Raw genomic sequence first — 19,943 nt, 5'->3', positions numbered from 1 at the left:
CGGACCCTGTCTCATAAAGACAAAAATGAATTAAAAAAAAAAAAAAAGTAAAAACCCAAAAAACTATTTCAACAATTTTATGTTTACAGTTCAATGGCAATACATATCTTTGTAGTGCTATACAACCATCACTATTACCCATTTCCAGAACTTTTTATTATCTCAAACTTTAACTCCTTTATTCCTCTATATCCTCAATTCCTGATAACCTTTATTCTACTTTGTTTCATTGAGACTATTCTGGAAACCTCAGTGCTATGGTTTGAATGCACTTAGTAAAACTGTTGCAACTTATAATTCCAATTGTGAGATATTACAATGAAAACTTTATGGTATTTGGAGGCAGACTCTTGAAAGTTTAATGAGGTGATAAAGGTTAAGATCAACTCTGATATGGTGGGGCTATGGCTTTACAAAAGGAAGAGATGTGGGACAAGAAGACTAATGACTGTATGCATTACTTTTCTTGTTGCTCTAACCAAATATCATAAGGGTTTATTGTGGCTAAGGGTATGAGGGGATATAATCCATACAGAGCTGGTATGACAGCAGGAGGATGAGGAACCATAAAGTATCTGCAGTCAGGAAGCTGAGGCATATTCTGGTATTCCACTAGCTTTCTCATTTTTATTCAAGTCAGAACTTCAGCTCATGGAGTGGTGCCTCCTCCTTTCAAGGTGAGTCTTCCCACCTCAGTTAAACTCCATGCAAATACCTCACTAACACACCCAAGAGTTTGTCTCCTAAGCAATTCTAAATCCTATCAAGCAATCAGGATTAACCAGCACAGTCAATATATGATAAGGCTCTACATCACCTTGAGACCCTGAAGAGCATCCCCATCAGTAAGACGGACCTTACCAGATGCAGATATCTGATACCTCCTAGTCTACAGAAGTGGGAACCAAATAAACCTTAATCCTTTATTACTACTTAGCTCGTGGTAGTCAGTTACAGCAAAAGCAAAGCACTACGGAGACAGTCTAAGCAGAATCTTTTATTGTCCTTTTGAGACATTTCTTTCACTTAGTAAAATATTTCTAAGGTTCATTCACATCGTATACATCAGAATTTCATACCTTTTCTGTGTACTATTCCATTTTATGTGTATATAAACATATATTTATATAAACATCTTGTTTCTTCATTTATCTATTGGACACTTGGGTTTTTTCTACCTTTTGGCTATTAAGAAAAATGCTATCATAAATATAGACGTACAAATGTCTGACACTCTACTTTTTCTTTTTAATTTTATTTATTATTTTTATTTTATGTGTATGAGTGTATTGCCTGCATGTAGGTAAGTGCACCCATGTCGTGCAATGCCCACGGAGGTCAGAAGAGGCTGTCAGATCCCAGGAACTGGAGTTACGGACAGTTGTTAGCTGCCATGTGGGTGCTGGGATTCAAACCCGATCTTCTGCAAGAGCAACCAGTGTTCTTAACCGCTGAGACACTCTCCAGACCCGACACTCTACTTTCAATTCTGGATTTTGTTCTGAAACCATCCAGACTGTTTTACACAGCAACTGCCTCATCTTACATTCCCACTAACAGTGTACAAGTAAAACCATGAAAGTTAACATTTTATTTTCTGGTTCTTTGACAGTAGCTAATAGGTACCAGTATAGTTCTGATGCACATTTACCTCAAGATTAAAATGTTGTATGATTATTGGCCACTGGTATACCTTCTCTGAATAAATGTCTCTTTAGGTCTTTCACTGTTCATTATCTATTTATTTACTTACAATTAAAAATTTATGAGTGTTTGCTGGGTGTGTGGGTGTGTGTCCTGTGTGTTCCTGGCACCCACAGAGGCTAGAAGAGAGCATTGGAACAGATGGTTGTGAGCTGCCACAGTAGGAACCAAGCTCAGGACTTCTGCAAGATATCCTAATGGCTGTGCCACCCCACCACCCCTTCATATATTTTTAAAGTGAATTATCTTTCTACTGCTGAAAGGTAGAAGTTCTTAGTATATTTCTGGCTATGAATCACTTATTGGATATTTGATATACCATCTTTTTCTTTTGCATTTTTCTTGTAGGGGTAGTTATTTTGAGATAGGGTCTCACTATATAGCCCTAGCTGGCCTGGAACTACGTAGATCAAGCTGGCCTTTTACTTGGAGATGTTTCTGCTGCCTGAGTGCCAGAATTAAAGGCATTTCCCACCACATCCCCAGCTTTATTTTATTTTTTTGAGGCAGGGTCTTAGCCTAAGCTGGCCTTGAACTTTCTATATAATTGAGGATGACCTTGAAGTTCTGGGTTCTTTCAAGTGTTGAGATTACAGGTGTGTGCCATTGCATTTATTTACATGTAGTGCTAGGGACTGAGCCTAGGGCTTCATGTATGCTAAGTAAGCACTCTACCAACTGAGCTACAGGGCTGATATACAAAATATTTTCTACCATTCTGTTGGTTTTGTTAATATCCTGAGTTTTTAATTTTGACTAAGCAGAATTTTTAGAGAACAAGTTTTCATTTGTTGCCAATGCTATATCTAAGAAATCATTACCAAATCCATGTTATGAAGAGTTTCTTCAGTATGTCTAAGAATTTTGCCTTTTATATTTAGATCTTGGATCCACTTGGGGCTAATTTTTGCATGTGGATATCCAGCTATCTTAAAGCTAGTTGACTAAATGCTACATCCTTTAGAAAAAAAACAATAACAACAAAAAAAACCCCAACCATAGTCAAGTGTGGTGGTAAAAGTCTTTAATCTTAGCATTCTTTAATCCTAGCACTCAGCACTTGGGAGGCAGAGGCAGGTATGAGATGGAGGCCAGCCTAGTCTACACAATGAATTCCAGGTCAGCTGTGGCTATAGGGAGACCCTGTCTTAATGGATCTCTTCCACACATTTCTCCTAGTTTTCCATTTCTTACAGATTGGGAGGGCTACAGAGAAGACCCAATGGTTCTGAGCACTTAATACTCTTGCAGAGGACCTCAGCTCAGATCCCAGCACACACAGGGGGCATCTTATAACCACCTGCAATTCCAGTTCCAGGGGCTCTACCTAGGGGGTCTAATGTCCTCTTCTGGCCTCCGTGGGCACCACAACATCTGTATACATATACAAACACATATAATTAAAAAATTTTTTTTAAATGTGAAAACACTTCCTTAGTAGTTCTGAACACCGTATGTTACACAGAGACAGAAAGACCCCATCTCACCATCCCGACAAATAACGCAAAAACAACAGGAAACTGAACCAATAAACCTACTACTGGCTGGGTTGTGGTGGTGGCTCAGGCCTGTGATCCCAGTACTCAGGAGATGGAGGCAGAAGACTGCAAGTTCCAGGCCAGCTGAGGTATAAAGCAAGACCCCACAGAACTCCAACTACTCCAAACAATGAAACAGTAAGAAAATCCTACTCACCATCTTTTGTAATGACAAAAAGGCCCTTTATAATCTGTAACGTAACTGTTTCTTGATAGTTCCCAAATCTAAATCTCAAGTTCAAGGTATGCTGTAACATTAGTAATTACACAAACAAACCTACAGTCACATACTTTAAATGTTTTTGCCAATATTAAGTATATACATTTTATTAGGTATATTCCTAATGGACTCTCAAGACTAAGCCCAAACATTATCTGTGTTCCTAATGGCAGAGTAAATAATTTTCATCTGTGTGTTCATGATAGCAATCTCTATGTCTATATCTATGTTGTATTATAAATTACTTGAGGATAAGATGGGCACAGGATTCACTTTTGAGCCTAGGAAACACAACACTGCAAACCATAACTCAAATAACTGTTCTGTTAGTTGTACCACAGTCTTCAATTTATCAGAAATCATTGAATCTAGCTGGGCCTAGTTGGGCATGCTTTTAGTTCTAGCATTTGGGAGACAGAGGCAGTTGGACTTCTATGAGATGGAGACCAGCCTAGTCCATAGCAAGTTCTAGGCCAGCGGGAATTAGAGAACCCTGTCTTAAAAACAACTGGCTGGGCATGGTGATGCACGCCTTTAATTCCAGCGCTTGGGAGGCAGAGGCAGGCGATCTCTGTGAGTTCAAGATGCCTGTCTGGTCTACCTAGTGAGTTCCAGGACAGCTGGGACTACAGGGAGACCCTGTCTCAAACAACAAGAAGCCTCTCCCCCTCAATTGTCGAATCTATGCCTTTTAATAGGCAAACACAAAATTATACCTTGTCATTATACAAGTTCATGACAAGGTTTATTTTCTGCTTGTCTTCAATTGTTTTATTTTAGTCTAAACTGTTTGGAAATGAGCCTATTCTTTTTTTTGAGATAGCATTCTATTATGTAGTCCAAGCCAGCTTGAACTTGAACTCACAATCCTCCAGCCTTAGCCGCCCCCAAGTACTGAGATTATAAGCAGGTGTAACAGCAACCCTGGCTCTGTGTCCTTTTTTTGTCCTTTTGAGACAGGGTCTCCTGGAGCCCCAGGTGGCCTAGAACTCACCATGTAGACTAGGCTGGCCTTGAACTCACAGAGATCTGCCTGTGTCTGCCTCCCCAGTGCTGGGATTAAAGGCACGCACCACTATGCCCAGCTTTTATGTCCTTCTTAAATGGTTTTGATTTAGGTACTTTTCTTACCACTATAAAAGATATTTCTCTACTATGTGAGAATTGAGTGCTAGGCAGTCAGTAGTTGGATGATCAGGAGGAGTCTATGCAGATGAGTAAGATAGTAACATGTTTTCATTAAGACTAGAATAAAACAAATATGTAAAGTGGTTGATTAAATAAAAACACTATTGGGGATGATCTGAAGCAAATAAGTAGTAAAAGATAAAACGATTTACATGAAAATAAAAATTAAGGGAAAACATAACCATTTAAAGGACTATTTGACAGTTAGTGTTTCTTCAAAATGAATTCCAAAATCTGTTCCTTAATGACAGTCTTCTGTTGACTCAGTAGCTCTCTCTGTATTATGTAAGTCATAAATATTCATATATCATTAAAGAAACTCTGTGGGTGGCACAGATTACATAGCCCCCCCAATAATCGTAAGTCAAGTTCTTTCTGATATTTTGGAGGGCAGTTCACTAGGGTCAAAGGAGTCTCATTTCTTTACACTAGATCACTAATTACAGAAAGTTTTGTCAAGCTACAAAGGTTAAAAAAAAAGTCTTTTTCCTTTGGTCTTTGACTCTGAACCTAGATTCTTACTGGTGCTATGTAAGTACTACATTAAAGAGCTACATGCTCCACCGCCCGACTCCCAAAATTACTATTGATAAATAACTGATAAAAAGTTTGGTTGGTATTGAGAAATAGTTACAATTTTTCAAAGTGAACAACTGTAACAATTACATACTATAAAGTGCTACTACAAATTTTTGTGTGTGACTGTTCAGTTTTCACTTACCCCTCCCAGATCCTTTATGTCTTTTTGTAGTTTCTCAGATATAGTGACAGAAGGTAAGTCAAGGTAAAATATTTTTCCCAAAAGTGGCTTATATTTGGATTTTTCTGGTCTGTTATCAGTTTTCAGAGATTTCAAAGATGCTCTGTTCTTTTCATTTTTATCTTGGATTCCACCTATGATTTAAAATACTCAAAATTAGGTACGCTTTATGCACGAAAATTTAACTGCTTCAAAAACATTCAATAATCTTACCACAGAAAGGAAAAAAATCATTAGCCATACCAATTTAAGTCACTAGAATGTACTTCTGATTATTACCATTTAAGATAAGGCAAAATGTCCCTTTTGTTTTCACAAATTCTGTATTTGAAACTAACAGCTGAATCAGCAAAAAAATATTCACTTATTTATTCCAGTCAATGTATTAAGGCGCAGAACTACATAAAGCCTTTCTGAAAAACTTTCTTAGGAAGTAAACCCCATGTGGGCATTTAATCAAGTTATTTATTGGATGTCAGCAGTTCTGAACACTAAACAATGATGCTTCAAATTTTAAACACTTACCTAGGCAAAAAACCCTGTTATCTAGAGTAAATGACGCAGTCCCCGAGGCTCACTTACTGACACCTCAAATTTTAGTTTCATAGTCTAGTATTATGAAGGACTAAATGATCTAGTTGTTATACTTTGTTCACATCTTAAGGCTAGCTCCATTTCACTTCTCTCATTTTGAAAGCAGACGAGACACAAGTAACTTCTTTCAACTTTTAGAACACAATCTGCATTTTAGTACCTGGTTACTATATATACGAAAAACGTCCTATGATCATCTTTTTTAATAAAATAAAGTGATTGAAAATGGAAATTTGATTCTGTTTTCCCTTGTCTATAATGTTGAAATCCGTGTGTTTCACATAAACATACCTTCCTTCTATTATTAGGATGAGCACCCCAAGCCCACCCTCCACCAAGAGGTAATTCCAAGGCCTGGCGGAGCCGCAGCATCCCTGAAGGCAGGAGGGCGGCGGGAGGTCATTCCGTTTCCAGCCCAGGCAACACCTGGAATTTGGGGTCGCGGTTAGAGCAGAGAGTTCCAGCGCCCGGTCGGGGCTCGGAAACAAAACACCGAGAGAAGCCTTCCGTCAGGCACAGAGGATAGAGAAGAACCGCGGGCGGGAGAAGTCTAAAGGATCCTCGGTGCAACCACGAGAGGAGGAAACCATTAAAGGGGCTGCGGCGGGGGAGGGGCAGCGTACCCGGGAAACGTCCTTTGCTATGGATCCTCATGGCCTCGGGGTTCATGGCAGCCGCCTGGCACCTACATACTGGGTCCGAACGCGGTACCGCTCCCGACGGGCACGAGAACGAGGCTTCACCGGTCCAGTTGCCTGGGAGGCCGCTTCCCCCCTTCACCCGCCACGGCCTGGAGGTAGGGAGGCGCCACAGGCAGGCAGAGCTTCTAGGCCGGCTTCGGCTCCCGGGCGCGGAGCAGGAAGGAGCACAGCACGATCCAGAAGGCCGCGGCGGTTGAAGATTTGAAAACGAGTCACGCGACCGGGGCGCCGATAGCGCGCCCCGCCCCTCGCGCCTCGCGCCGCGCCCCGCCCACTCGCGCGCGGTGGCCAGCTGCCTCCACCTCGCTCCATGTGCCCGCCTCCTCGCGCCGCGCCCTGCCCATCGGGTCGTGACTCCGCCCCCTCTCATCCCGGGCCTTTCTGCCCTAGACCCTAGCTTTCTGCCGTCCTCTTCAGGTTCCGGCGCTGCCCGGAAGAGTTCCGCGTGCTGCGAACTGGCCAAGGTAGTGGCTGCAGTTAGCCCCAGAGGCGGGCCGGCTGGCTTCCCGTATGCTGAGTATCACCTTCTGAGTTTGCTGGGACCACTGCCTTCCAGCCACCTCCTCACCAGGTACGCTGATTTTCCACTCATCAACTCAGCGGCGGCCCCTCCTCACGCCCGGAGCCGCAGAGCAAGGCCTACGGGCGACCCCTTGCTCCCATCCAGACAGGCCGCAGAGGGAGTCCCTGCGCCGGGGGTGGCGTGGACGGGGCCCACCCGAGTCTGATGGCTGGCCGGCCCCAGCGCTGTCCGAACGCTGTCGCACGCCTACTCCCCTTTACCTTTGTTCTCTACAGACCTGACCTTTTTGTATGTGTACAGTTTTATTACAGTAAGAGTGGAAAATGAAGTTTCAGGGTGTTTCATCTGTAAAACAGGAATGATAGTAAGATTGTGGTCAAGATTAATTTTGCTCTGTAAATGAGAAAAAGGCCTCACAAAAATGGTCGTGTATGCTTCTGCTTGTACTGCTTTTAAACATTATATTTTGTGCTGGTTTGCATTTATTAACTTTTGCCCATAATAGGCACTCATATTTTCAACAGGGTTAGGGCAAAGAGTCTGGTGCAACAATCATGAAGCCATCTGTGTTTATTGGATAGTTGGAGCTATTTGTAATTCCCAAGAGATGTCTGGGACAGGAAGGGGAAATACACATTAAGAGACATTGAACTGATGGATTTCAGTCATAGGATTTATGTATAAGCGATTAACAGATCTTGAGAAGTAGGGCGAAGTATAATTTGGGCAAATATTAAATATTCTAACTTCTATCTGGCAAATTCAAAGTATAAACTACAGAAAAAGCACAAGATTTCCATGTTTATGAAATAGTTTAAATGTTTGAGAAGCACTAATATAAAATATAATTAAAACTGGGGGGAGTGTGAAATTACCCAGCAGAGCATGTGAAATAAAAGTCATAGTGACAGGTAGAGGATGATAAAATACGAGTGAAAGAGATGGAGAACAGGCCATTGAGTTGGAAGGGAACTGGGAACAAAACTTACCATCAAAAGTCCAGGAGTTTGCGGGGCTGGAGGGATAGCTGAGCAGTTAAGAACACTGACTGTTCTTGCACAAGAGCCAGGTTCGAATCCCAGTACCCACATGGCAGCTAACTGTACTGACTGTAACTCCAGTTCCAGGGGATCCGACAGCCTCTTCTGTAGGCATAACACATAAAAATAATAAATAAAATATTTTGAAAAGACATTTCATTAAAAAAAAAAAAGTCCTGGAGTTTGCTTACAGCATTGAGATGGATCTGGGTTCAGTAAACTACATAGAGTTGGATAATTATGAAGCTGTTTTAATCTGTGAAAAGGGGGTAGGTAATATTTCTAAGCTGTTATGGTGATTGAATGCAACGTTTTTGAAAGCTTAGTACAGGCATAGTAAGAGCTCAGTTAATTGTTGTCATTCTCATGAATCTTATACCACCCCTTCATTCCCAAGAGAGTTCAAAAAAGGGCTAAAACACGAAAAGTGTAGGCATTTGGTTGTGGTTTGGGAGATGTCATTGACTTCATAAGTCAGTGTAGTAGGTAAGTGCTAGATAAAAACAGGTTGAGTGTAGTTTGGGGGGGAAAAAACATTGCCAGTATAGAAAATAGTGATAGAAGGACTGGGTTTTTGTTGTTGTTGTTTGGTTTTTTTTTTAAGGTTTCAGGATATGGGAAATATATAAGCATGTAAGCATGTTTCTCTTAAAAAATGGAAACTGGAAGTCCATTTTATGTTGTGATGAAAGATGAGTTACATTTCTTATAATGAGGTAGGACAGTAAAAGAGTTGCACCCTGTGCTGTTAGGCTTGCCTATAACTGCAATGTAGTTGATAATTCTGAGCTATGAATAAGCAAAAAAATCTACTTGCCATGTAGTTAGTAATTTTCTAATCTGTCAACCAACAGTACTTTTTTAAAAATGTTATTAGAAAGTGGGGCATGGTGGCGCATGCCTTTAATCCCAGAACTCAGGAGGCAGAGGCTGGTGGATCTCTGTGAGTTCAAGGTCAGCCTGGTCTACATAGTGAGTTCCAGGCCAGCTGGGGCTACAGGCAAACCCTGTCTCAAAAAGACCAAAACTTAAAAAATGTTATTGGAACTTAAATCTTATTAGCATAGGAAGAAGGATTTGATCTATGGCAGTAAAAATAGAAACCTTACTTAACATGTCAGTATTCAGATTTGTTTGTAAAAGAATGTGATTTATGTTAAAGCACATCTTGTTACTTTTGTTGTTTATTCTCTTTTTGAGATAGTCTTGGCTTATAGCTCAGCCAGGCCTAGAACTCATTATGGAACCCAGGCTAGCCTGGAACTTAACAGAGATCTTATATCATCCTCTGATTACCGGAATTGCAGGCGTGAACCAATACCCCTGGCCTAAAGTAGATCTTGAAAATGTGCTTGAAAAGAGTCCTTCAGATGAAGGGTTTACATTCAAGAAGAAATCAGTAGGGACAGTTAAGAAACTAGCTTAAAGAATTCTCTTGTGCAAAATTAAAGAACAGTAAGCAGGATTATGATATCAGGCATGTCTGATTTGTGGACCATAGGCTACATGCATTCTAAGACAGCTTTGTACAGTTATAGATAATAGCATGTCATGATGTCAAAAGTTTGGACTCCAACACAGTTATAGATAATAACATCATATCATGATATCAATAGTTTGGACACCCCTGGAACTAAGTGAACATCTGGCTATAAATCAAGAGAAATTAATTCACATAGTACTGGCCTATCCTTCAAGTAATTTTATGACCTTGGACAAATTCTAATTTGTTTATATGGTGCTTGGAATTGAAGCTTTGAACTTTACCACTAATCTACATTCATAGGCAAATAATAACTTTTCTATTCTGAAATTTCCTCATCTATAATTTATTATCTGCTCAGCCTACTTTACCACTTTTTGAGATTATTGAATGAGACCTAATCTGCCTTTTCAGATTGTGTCGCATAACTAAATATTTACTATATATTTTTTGAGTTTAGACAAATAAATACTTCTAATACAGTTAACTTTGCTTTTTTTCTTTCTTCTACTTAAACCTTTCTTGCCAAAAGGTGTTTTTTTTCCTAGTCATAACAAACCTGAATTAGATTCAATCTTTATTTATTGTTCATTTGAAGCCTCTACTAATAATTGTCTGTTTGATTCTTCTGTCAACTATTGATACATTATTTCTGAAATGTATTCTGTTCTTATTTTTACTTTTTGCATATTATAGTCTCCTTAGCCTGGTGCATTGGAGGACCCAAAGTTCTTTGAGGTTATGTTCTTAGTTTTCAGTGTGAAAGGTTAGAATTGGTCAGGAAGTCCATGTCTCAGTTAAGAGTGGGCTGGGAAACCAGGAAAACTAGCATTTTGAAATCCTTCAACAGTTTCAATGGAGGAAGGTTGGATTTTATAGCTGTCTCTTAGTTTCTGTGTTCATTTTTCTCTACTGTTTTTTCTCTGTTCTCAGTCAATGGGCAATTTCAGTTGGCCCTTTCTTCCAGGTTATTGATTCCTCTGCCTGCTCAGATCTACCTTTGAACCTTGTGTTAGACAACTCTCCATTAATGTAAGGAATACCTGTGTTAATTGGCTTATAGAAAGTGTTTTGGTTAACAGTTTTGGAGATACCAGTTCACAATTTTGATTGGTCATTTTGCTTTGGGCTTCTTGTTAGGCAGCATATCATGGTACCAGTGCTTAGCAAAACATTTGCCTCATGTCTAGGCTGGGAAACAGGAAGAAAAAAAGGCTAGGACCTTACTATCCCCTTCAGAAGAATGGTATCAATGGCTAGAAGACCTCCCACTATGCTCCATTTATTAAGAATTCAATACCTCCTGTAATACCTCTTTGTCTAAAACCTATAAAAGGCTTCCTCCCCTGCAATCGGGGCTCTCAGTTCAACTTGGTGGACGAATGCCATAATTCTTCCTTGCTGATTGCTCCTGGAGCCCAAGCTTAAGCCCAAATAAAGACTCTTTGTTCTTGCATTCTCTCTGGACTCTGTGGTGATTATTGGGGATCTGTCCACTGAGCACAACATTTGGGGGCTTGTCTGGGATCCCCAAGAAACCGCCCCCCCACGGGACCCCAGAGCGCTGAGTCTGCCTGATCCGATCAGTGAGTGTCTCTTGTCCTTGTGTCTTTTGTCTTTACGTGCTTCTGGTCTTTGAGCCCAGTTTGAGATTGCCTGTTGGAGGTCTAGGCGGACGCCCTGGAAGGCCCCAAGCCATGGGACTTGGGAGATGTCCCATACCCACCTGGTGGGGATTGGATCCCCTTGGTAAGTTTGGAAGGATGGAGTGGGTCACACCCGCAAGGAGGCGAGAAGCCATCGTCCTGCTTTCAGTTTTAGGCACCAATTAACAGTGTGTTATTCCTGTGTGCGTTTGTGCTTTCTGTTTGGTTTGTGACTCTTACTGTATTGGAAGAAATGGGACAGAGCCAAGTAACCCCTCTCAGCCTTTTCCAGGATCATTTCTTGGACTTCAAAGCCCAGGCTGATAGCCTGGGGTTAGGAGTAAAGAAAGGGAAGCTCTTTGTGTTTTGCAGGAATGAATGGCCAACTTTTGGAGCTGGCTAGCCTAAAGAGGGGACGTTCGACCTGCCTACCATCTACAGAGTAAATTATATAATTTATGGCCATCCAGGCCACCCTGATCAGGTCCCTTACATCACGACTTGGCAGGTTATGGTGGAGGAGCCTCCAAAATGGTTAAAGCTGTTCCTTCCTCCTCCCACCACTGGCTCAAAGCCGACTGTCCTCGCTCTACACGAGGATGAGTGGCAGAGAAATGAAACTAAACCCTCTGCCCCCCCACCTTGTCTTGTAAGGAGGCACAGGGGAAGAACTCCTGCTTGAGCCACCCCCCATCAGCCTGTTCCACAAGCAGAACCTCAGGACATTCTAGGGGAGGCGGAGGCAGCCCCACCCTAGGAGGCAGAAGGACACCCTCCCCAGACACAGAGGAGAGTCCAGAGGGAGCAGCCATGGCTAGAGGCAGACTCTACTGTCCTCTCTCTCCAGGCCATGGAGCCCCTCACTGAATCAGGGGACCAGCAGATGCAGTATTGGCCATTTGCAACTAGCAACCTTTACAATTGGAAGTTACAGACAGCTAAATTTTCTGAAAAGCCCCAAGGTTTAATTGATTTGTTAGAATCTGTCTTGTTCACCCACCAACCCACGTGGGATGATATTCAGCAGCTTTTGCAGGTCCTGTTCACCACTGAGGAGAGAGACCAGATTCAAGTTGAAGCCCGCACATTGGTCCCTGGGGTGGATGGGAATCCTACCACCAACCAGGCCCTGATTGATGAAGCTTTCCCCCTAGCTAGATCCAATTGGGACTTCAGTATGGCTGAAGGTAAGGAGAGGCTCCAAGTCTACCGCCAGATTCTAATGGGGGTTGTCCGGGCGGCCACAAGGCGCCCGACTAATTTGGCCAAGATTAGTGATGTACAGCAGGGGAAGGTAGAAATGCCAGCCGCATTTCTAGAAAGGATTTTAGAGGCATTCTGTACCTATACTCCCATGGACCCAGAAGCTCCTGAAAATAAAAATGCAGTGATCCTGGCCTTTGTGAACCAGTCAGCACCCGATATTAGGTGCAAATTGCAGAAATTGGACAGACTGGCCGATAAAACCTTGCCAGAACTTCTGGCGGTGGCTGAGAAAGTTTACAATCACCAAGAGAGTCCTGAGGACAAACAGGCCTGGGTCGCCGCCGCTGCCAGCGCCAAGCAGACCCACGACTTTGCCAAGATTCTCCTGGCCACGTCGACCAGGTCCCCGGGTGAAAGAGAATGCCAGCTGCAACTCCTATCTGCTGAACAAGGTAGGAAATGCCCAGAAGGGCAACCAAAATTGCTGAGAAACCAATGCGCCTATTGTAAGAAAATGGGCCATTGGAGAAAGGAATGTCCAGAAAGACCGGCCAGACAGGAGCAGGTCTGCGAAGGAATACAAGTCCTGGAGCGTGGGGGATGGAGTGAATAGGGAGGACGGGGTTTGGATCCCTTCCCTGAGCCCAGGGTAACTCTCAGAGTGGAGGGGACACCCATGAATTTCCATGTAGACACAGGTGCTCAACATTCAGTGTTAACAGAGACCCAAGGAAAATTATCAAAAAAAAGTCCTGGGTACAGGAAGCAACTGGCATAAACCAATATTCATGGACCACCTTAAGGAAAGTGGACCTAGGCATGGGCCGGGTGTCCCACTCCTTCCTAGTCATGCCAGATTGCCCCTGCCCACTCTTAGGTAGAGACTTGCTTACCAAAATTGGAGCCCACATCCATTTTTCACCTAATGGGGTTCATTTAATAGATAAAGGGGGCCACCCCATTCAGGTACTGACCTTGCAACTGGAAGATGAGTACTGACTGCATGAAAGGCCTGGCCCACAGCCAATGTAGGAGACTTCTGTTTGGCTGCAGGAATTTCCCTTGGCCTGGGGCGAGACTTGGGGGGTGGGGCTGGCAGTCCACCGGCCACCCATCTGGGTAGAGCTGAAACTGGGAGCACTTCCTGCTCAGGTGAAGCAGTACCCCATGTCACATGAGGCCAGAGCAGGGATTACCCCACACATCCGGAGGTTAAGAGACCAGGGCATCCTAGTGCCCTGTCGGTCCACATGGAATACACCTGTCCTCCCAGTAAAGAAGCCAAACTCAAATGATTACCGGCCAGTACAAGACCTGAGAGAAGTAAATAAATGGGTCCTGGATATTCACCCCATGGTGCCCAATCCCTATACACTCCTGAGCTCTCTGCCACCCTCCAGGAGCTGGTATACTGTACTGGATTTAATAGACGTCTTCTTTAGCCTGCCCTTAGCCAAGGATAGTCAGCCATTCTTTGCCTTTGAATGGCAAGATCCAGAGGTCAGTTTCAACGGACAGCTGACCTGGACTCACCTGCCTCAGGGATTCAAGAACTCGCCCACTCTCTTTGATGAGGCACTTCATGAAGATCTGGGTGAGTACAGGCTGGAACACCCTCAGCTCACCCTATTGCAGTATGTAGATGTCATCCTGATAGTTGCTGCTGATGCTCTACTATGTCAACAAGGAACTAGGGATTTGTTGGCAACTCTAGGCAGGCTAGGACATCAGGTGTCCACTAAGAAGGCACAAATGTGTCGTCAAGAAGTGATTTATCTAGGGTACATTCTAAAGGAAGGACAAAGATGGCTCACAGATACCAGGAAAGAAATGGCACTGAAAATTCCAGGCCCCAACTCCCAGAGGGAGTTTCTGGGATCAGCAGGGTTTTGCCACCTCTGGATCCCAGGGTTTGCTGAATTGGCTAAGCCTCTCTATGAGGCTACAAAAGAGAATGAGATTTTCATTTGGATGGGGGAAAGAGAAAGGGCCTTTAATGAAATTAAGTAAGCCCTCCTGACAGCCCTGACTTTGGGGCTTCCTGATGTCACCAAGCCTTTCCACATCTACATAGATGGAATAGCAAAAGGAGTCCTGACTCAAACATTAGGACCCTGGAATAGACCAGTGGCATACTTGTCTAAGAAACTTGATCCAGTAGCCGCAGGATGGCCGCCGTGTCTGAGGATTATAGTTGCTACTGCCTGCTAGCCAAGGATGCGGATAAATTGACATTAGGGCAAGAACTGCACAACACCACTCCTCATGCTATTGAAGGAGTTCTCAAGCAGCCACCGGACCGCTGGTTGAGCAACGCCCGAATAACCCATTATCAGCACTTCTTAACCTTCCAAGAATTCAGTTCCTCCCAAGCACCTCCCTTAACCCAGCCACCCTGCCACCCAACCCCAACTTGGACATGCCCCTGCATGATTGCGCAGGGATCCTGAGCCAGGTACATGGGCTCAGAAGCGACCAGACAGATCGGCCACTCTCCGATGCAGAAGCTACTTGGTTCACTGACGGTAGCAGTTTCATGAAGGATGGGCCAAGGTATGCAGGGGCGGCAGTGGTAACTGAGACTGAGACAATTTGGGCAGAGGCTTTGCCTGCGGGGACCTTGGCTCAGAAGGCCGAGCTGATAGCTCTGACTGAGGCTTTTAGGCTTGGAAAGGACAGGCGGCTGAATGTGTACACGGACAGCTGATATGCCTTTGCTCCACGTGTGAATGGAGCCATCTACCAGGAAAGGGGGCTGCTCACAGCGGAAGGAAAAACCATTAAAAATAAACATGAAATTCTGGACCTGTTGGTGGCTCTATGGCTACCTAAGAAACTGGCTATTACCCACTGACCCGGGCACCAGAAAGTCAACACGCCTATAGCTTGAGGAAATCAGAGAGCAGACCGGGCTGCCAAAGAAGTAGCTTTGGAGGCTTTCCAGATTTTGCCAATCCAAGTGCCAGACCCTGCCCCCCCATCCTACCTGATCAGCCTCATTACTCCCAAGAGGATATGAAGCTGATACACAGACTCCCCATGACCCAAAAGATCGATGCTTGGCGGCATGCAGGAGACTGTAAAATCATTCTTCCAAATGACTTAGCCAAAGACCTCCTCACATATACATGTATCCACTGAACCACTCATCTGGGCACCAGGAAAACAGCTGCTCTTTTAAGAAATGCTCATTTAAAAGTCCTGAATCTCCACCCACTTGTTGATGCAGTCACCTCTGCATGTCTTAGTTGCAAGCTGACCAATGCTGAGAACCATCCTAAGGAACAAAAGGCTCGAATGTCGGGCTCTAGACCAGGGGCCCACTAGGAGATGGACTTTACAGAAGTTAGACCTGGGGCCCACTGGGAGATGGACTTTACAGAAATTAAGCCAGGCAAGCATGGTTACAAATATTTACTAGTTCTGGTAGACACTTTTCAGGATAGACTGAAGCCTTCCCCACCAAGCATGAGACTGCTCAGGTGGTGGCCAAGAAATTGCTGGAGGACATTTTACCCAGGTATATGGCATCCCAGCCCTTCTGAGCTCTGACAATGGGCTCCTTTGCTTCACAGGAAACCCAGGAATTAGCTAGGATATTGGGGGCGAAATGGAAATTACATTGTGCATACATGCCCCAGAGCTCGGGACAGGTAGAGAGGATGAATAGGACTCTAAAAGAGACCCTTACCAAATTAACCATGGAGACTGGCAGGGACTGGGTGGCTCTCCTTCCCTTTGCCCTGTATAGGGTATGAAACTCACCCTACTTGTTAGGATTAACCCCCTATGAAATCGTGTTTAGAAGACCCCCTCCTATCCTCCCCAGTCTAAGAACTGAACTAATTGCTGAATTTGATAACCAACAGTTGCTTGATTCCCTAGAAGTGGTGGCTCGGGCACATAGGGACATATGGCCCTGGCTGAAAGCTATCTATGAGACTGCTCACCCTCCTACCCCACACAACTACCAACCTGGCGATTGGGTCTACGTTCACAGACACCACCAAAAGACCTTGGAACCTTGCTGGAAAGGACCATACGTACTGCTCCTGACAACCCCAACTGCGGTAAAGGTAGACAGACTTGCCACCTGGATTCATCACACCCACGTCTGACTAGCAAGTTCCTACCCAGACAGTTGTCGCCCTCCACCAACCTCTGCGCCGGACCCTACAACATGGAAGGTCCACAAGGACACGGACAATCCCCTCAAGCTAAGGCTGTGCCGCTCTTGATGTTTACCCTGCTGTTTGGAATGAACGTATATATAACTGCTAACCCTCATCAACCTTATAATCTCACCTGGCAGCTCCTGGACACCTCTACTGGAGACATCCTGGCCCAGACATCCAAGAATTGCCCCACTAAACACCTGGTACCCAGAGCTAGGCTTCAACCTCCACCACTTGCTCTCTGGACAGAGCCATTGGGGGCTACATCATGCTTATTACTATGTCTGTCCTGGGAGCAGAGGAAGAGACTGGGGGAAACGATGTGGGGGAGCCAGTGATTATTTTTGTAAATCCTGGGACTGTGAGCATGGGAGACATCTATTGGACAGCCCCTGTTAAAGATGATCTTATCAAGGTTGTCCATAACAAAACACCTCCAATGCCATTTACCACGGGCGGAGGGTTAGAACATGTCCTGCGAAAACAGGCTGAAACCCTGTTAAGGTGGTGTTTACTGATGTAGGAAAAAGAGACACCACTTGGGAAGTAGGAAAAACCTGGGGATTGAGAGCTCTCAACCCAAGCCCAGGGGCGTTTTTCACTATCATCCTCAGAAAGGAAACCCCCACCTCTCTGATACCCCAAGGTGTTGGCCCCCATCCAGTCTTAGTGCCCCTAGAACCCAACTCCAGTCCTAAGCCCCCCCTCTGAGGGAAAGTACAACAGTCTTTGGGAGAACAGCAGTAGCCGCGGGAACACCTACAGCTTCACCCTCAGACCACCCTATTTGGCCGCAGGTCACCTCCACTTTCAAGGTGCTCAATGCCTCCAAGCCGAACCTAACTGTGGAGTGCTGGCTCTGTTTGAGCACCCAGCCACCCTTCTATGTGGGCATAGCTGTAACAGGTAATTACTCCCGAGTTAATAGTAACCAATGCACCTGGGGACAGCAAGGAAAACTTTCTCTCCAGCAAGTAACTGGAGCAGGGACCTGTGCCCTGCCCTCTGGTGCCCAGGTCCCGCCAGGGCTATGTAACCACGTAGTCTCTGTTTCAAATGATACTTATTACTCTGCCACTTCTGGATGGTGGGCTTGTTCTACTGGTTTGACCCCCTGCATTCACGGGACCATCCTAAATAACATGAAAGGTTACTGTGTCATGGTACAGCTCTTCCCCAAGATGACTTACTATGAGGAGACCCAGATGGAACTGGCCTACGCACCCCTTTCCGCCCTAAGAACTAAGAGAGCCATAGGGGCAGCAGCCATTTTGTTATCCTCCTTATTTGGTCTAGGTATAGCTGGAGTGACTGGAGTGGGCACTTCGGCCTTAATTTTACAGGACCAAAACTACAAAGCTCTCCAGGTAGCGATTGATGCAGACCTCAGGAGTTTGGAACAGTCTGTAACTAAATTAGAACAATCCCTGAACTCATTAGCTGAGGTCGCCTTACAGAATAGAAGAGGTCTTGACCTCCTTCTTATGCAACAAGGGGGCTTGTGGCAGCCTTAAAAGAAGAATGTTGCTTTTATGCTAACCGTTCTGGTGTGATTAGAGATTCTGTGGCTCTGCTCAGGAAATGTATCAAGGATAGAGACAGAAGGACCCTGGATGGTACGAACAACTGTTTAATTGGTCTCCCTGGCTCACCACCTTGCTCTCAGCCTTAGCCAGACCCATAATCCTCCTCCTATTAATGTTAACTATTGGGCCATGTATCATCAATCAGCTGATTGCCGTTATTAGAGAACAGGTGAGTACAGTACAACTCATGGTCCTGAGGTCCCAGTATCAGCCCTTAGAACCCCTTATTAGGGACCCCAACCTAGACCCATGGTTGGGTCTTCTCTAAGTTATAAGGAGAGGGGGAAATGTGATACCCTCCTCCCTGGCCCCCTGTCCTGGATCCTGAGACCCCTGCCCTCTTAAGGACTAACTGCTCTTTTTCGCTTCTGTAAACTGCTTAATTGCTTGAATGAAAGGATAAACTGTATTGACCCCATTTTGACTAGCTGTTTCAGGCAAGCCTGAACATGCCCAGGCATGTTGTAATCTCACCTACCACCCCCACCCCAGGAGGCTATAGACCAAGCAAGCCCAGGCATATAGCAGTCTTATAAAGTAGGAACAGAGGCTTCTGGCCCCACAAATAACAGCACATTCCACAGCCCTGAGGGTAGCACCCACCAATGAGAAACCTCCAGAACTATATCCCTTGTAACCAATCAATTCAAAAGTGTGTTGGCGTGCGCGGGCTCCTTGGACCAATTGAGATATGACTCTATTATTTTCCTCCTCTCTTTGTCTAAAACCTATAAAAGGCTTCCTCCCCTGCAATCAGGGCTCTCAGTTCAGCTTGGTGGGTGAATGCCATAATTCTTCCTTGCTGATTGCTCTGGGAGCCCGAGCTTAAGCCCAAATAAAGACTCTTTGTTCTTGTGTGCTCTCTGGACTCTGGTGATTCTTGGGGATCTGTCCACTGGGCACAACACTCCCAACTGAAAACAAAATTTTAGCAGTGGCTTTTTAGAAAATACTTATTTAAATCATAACCTTTTACCCCAGCCCACCAAAAACTCATATCTATCATGTAATGCAAAATGTACTTAGTCTTTCTGAGTAACTGCCTTTGCTCAAAAATCAAGGGACAAAGTCTGTGAAATTCAAAGCAAATTCATCTTTGAGCACTTGTGAACATTTAAACAAAAAATTAGTTGTGGATGTAGTATGATTCAAGGATAGATAAATTGACAGTAGAAGAGACTGAAGCCTAGAAACTTCTACATAGGAATGAAACAGGTTAAAAGAGAGATTTGACAGTTTAAAAAAAAAAAGGAAGGAGGGATTATGTAATTATTGGAACTGGAGGAAATAGTTTCTTATTTTCACATAGAAATAATTGAATTTGAATGTCTACTTTACATACTATTTATTTATTTTTTGGTGTTTTTGAGACAGGGTCTCCCTGTAGCCCCAACTAGCCTGGAACTATAGACCAAGCTGGTCCTGAATTCACAGAGATCCTCCTGCCTCTGCTGGGACTAAAGGTATGTGTGCCACCATGCCCAGCTTTGTGTTCATACTATTAAAACATTCTATGTGAGCTGTTATCTGTGAATAACACACATGTGCATTCTCAACAAACATTAGCACACTGAATCCA

At 44.2% G+C, this 19,943-nt stretch overlaps 2 protein-coding genes across 6 annotated transcripts in view; one reads left to right on the top strand and one right to left on the bottom strand.

Annotated features, from left to right (window-relative positions):
• The window catches only part of Dbf4 (DBF4 zinc finger), a 30,170-nt gene extending 23,204 nt beyond the window's left edge, over nucleotides 1–6,966 (bottom strand). For both annotated transcript variants that reach the window (XM_017795442.2, XM_008822496.3), the window contains exons 1-2: nucleotides 6,628–6,966; nucleotides 5,372–5,544 (exon numbers count right to left, since the gene is read on the bottom strand). In XM_017795442.2, the coding sequence (XP_017650931.1) occupies nucleotides 5,372–5,544; nucleotides 6,628–6,673 (219 nt within the window). In that variant the 5' untranslated portion in view covers nucleotides 6,674–6,966. The remainder of the gene's footprint in view (nucleotides 1–5,371; nucleotides 5,545–6,627) is intronic.
• A 108-nt stretch (nucleotides 6,967–7,074) lies between these two features.
• Slc25a40 (solute carrier family 25 member 40) overlaps nucleotides 7,075–19,943 on the top strand; it is a 65,656-nt gene continuing 52,787 nt past the window's right edge. For all 4 annotated transcript variants that reach the window (XM_029558335.1, XM_017795466.2, XM_029558336.1 and 1 more), the window contains exon 1: nucleotides 7,075–7,276. The gene's annotated coding sequence lies outside the window, so the exon portion shown is untranslated. The remainder of the gene's footprint in view (nucleotides 7,277–19,943) is intronic.

The sequence above is a fragment of the Nannospalax galili genome, unplaced genomic scaffold, assembly GCF_000622305.1.
Source record: "Nannospalax galili isolate Female #2095 unplaced genomic scaffold, S.galili_v1.0 scaffold85, whole genome shotgun sequence".
Lineage (NCBI taxonomy): Eukaryota > Metazoa > Chordata > Mammalia > Rodentia > Spalacidae > Nannospalax > Nannospalax galili.
This window is presented reverse-complemented; position numbering and strand designations above follow the sequence as displayed.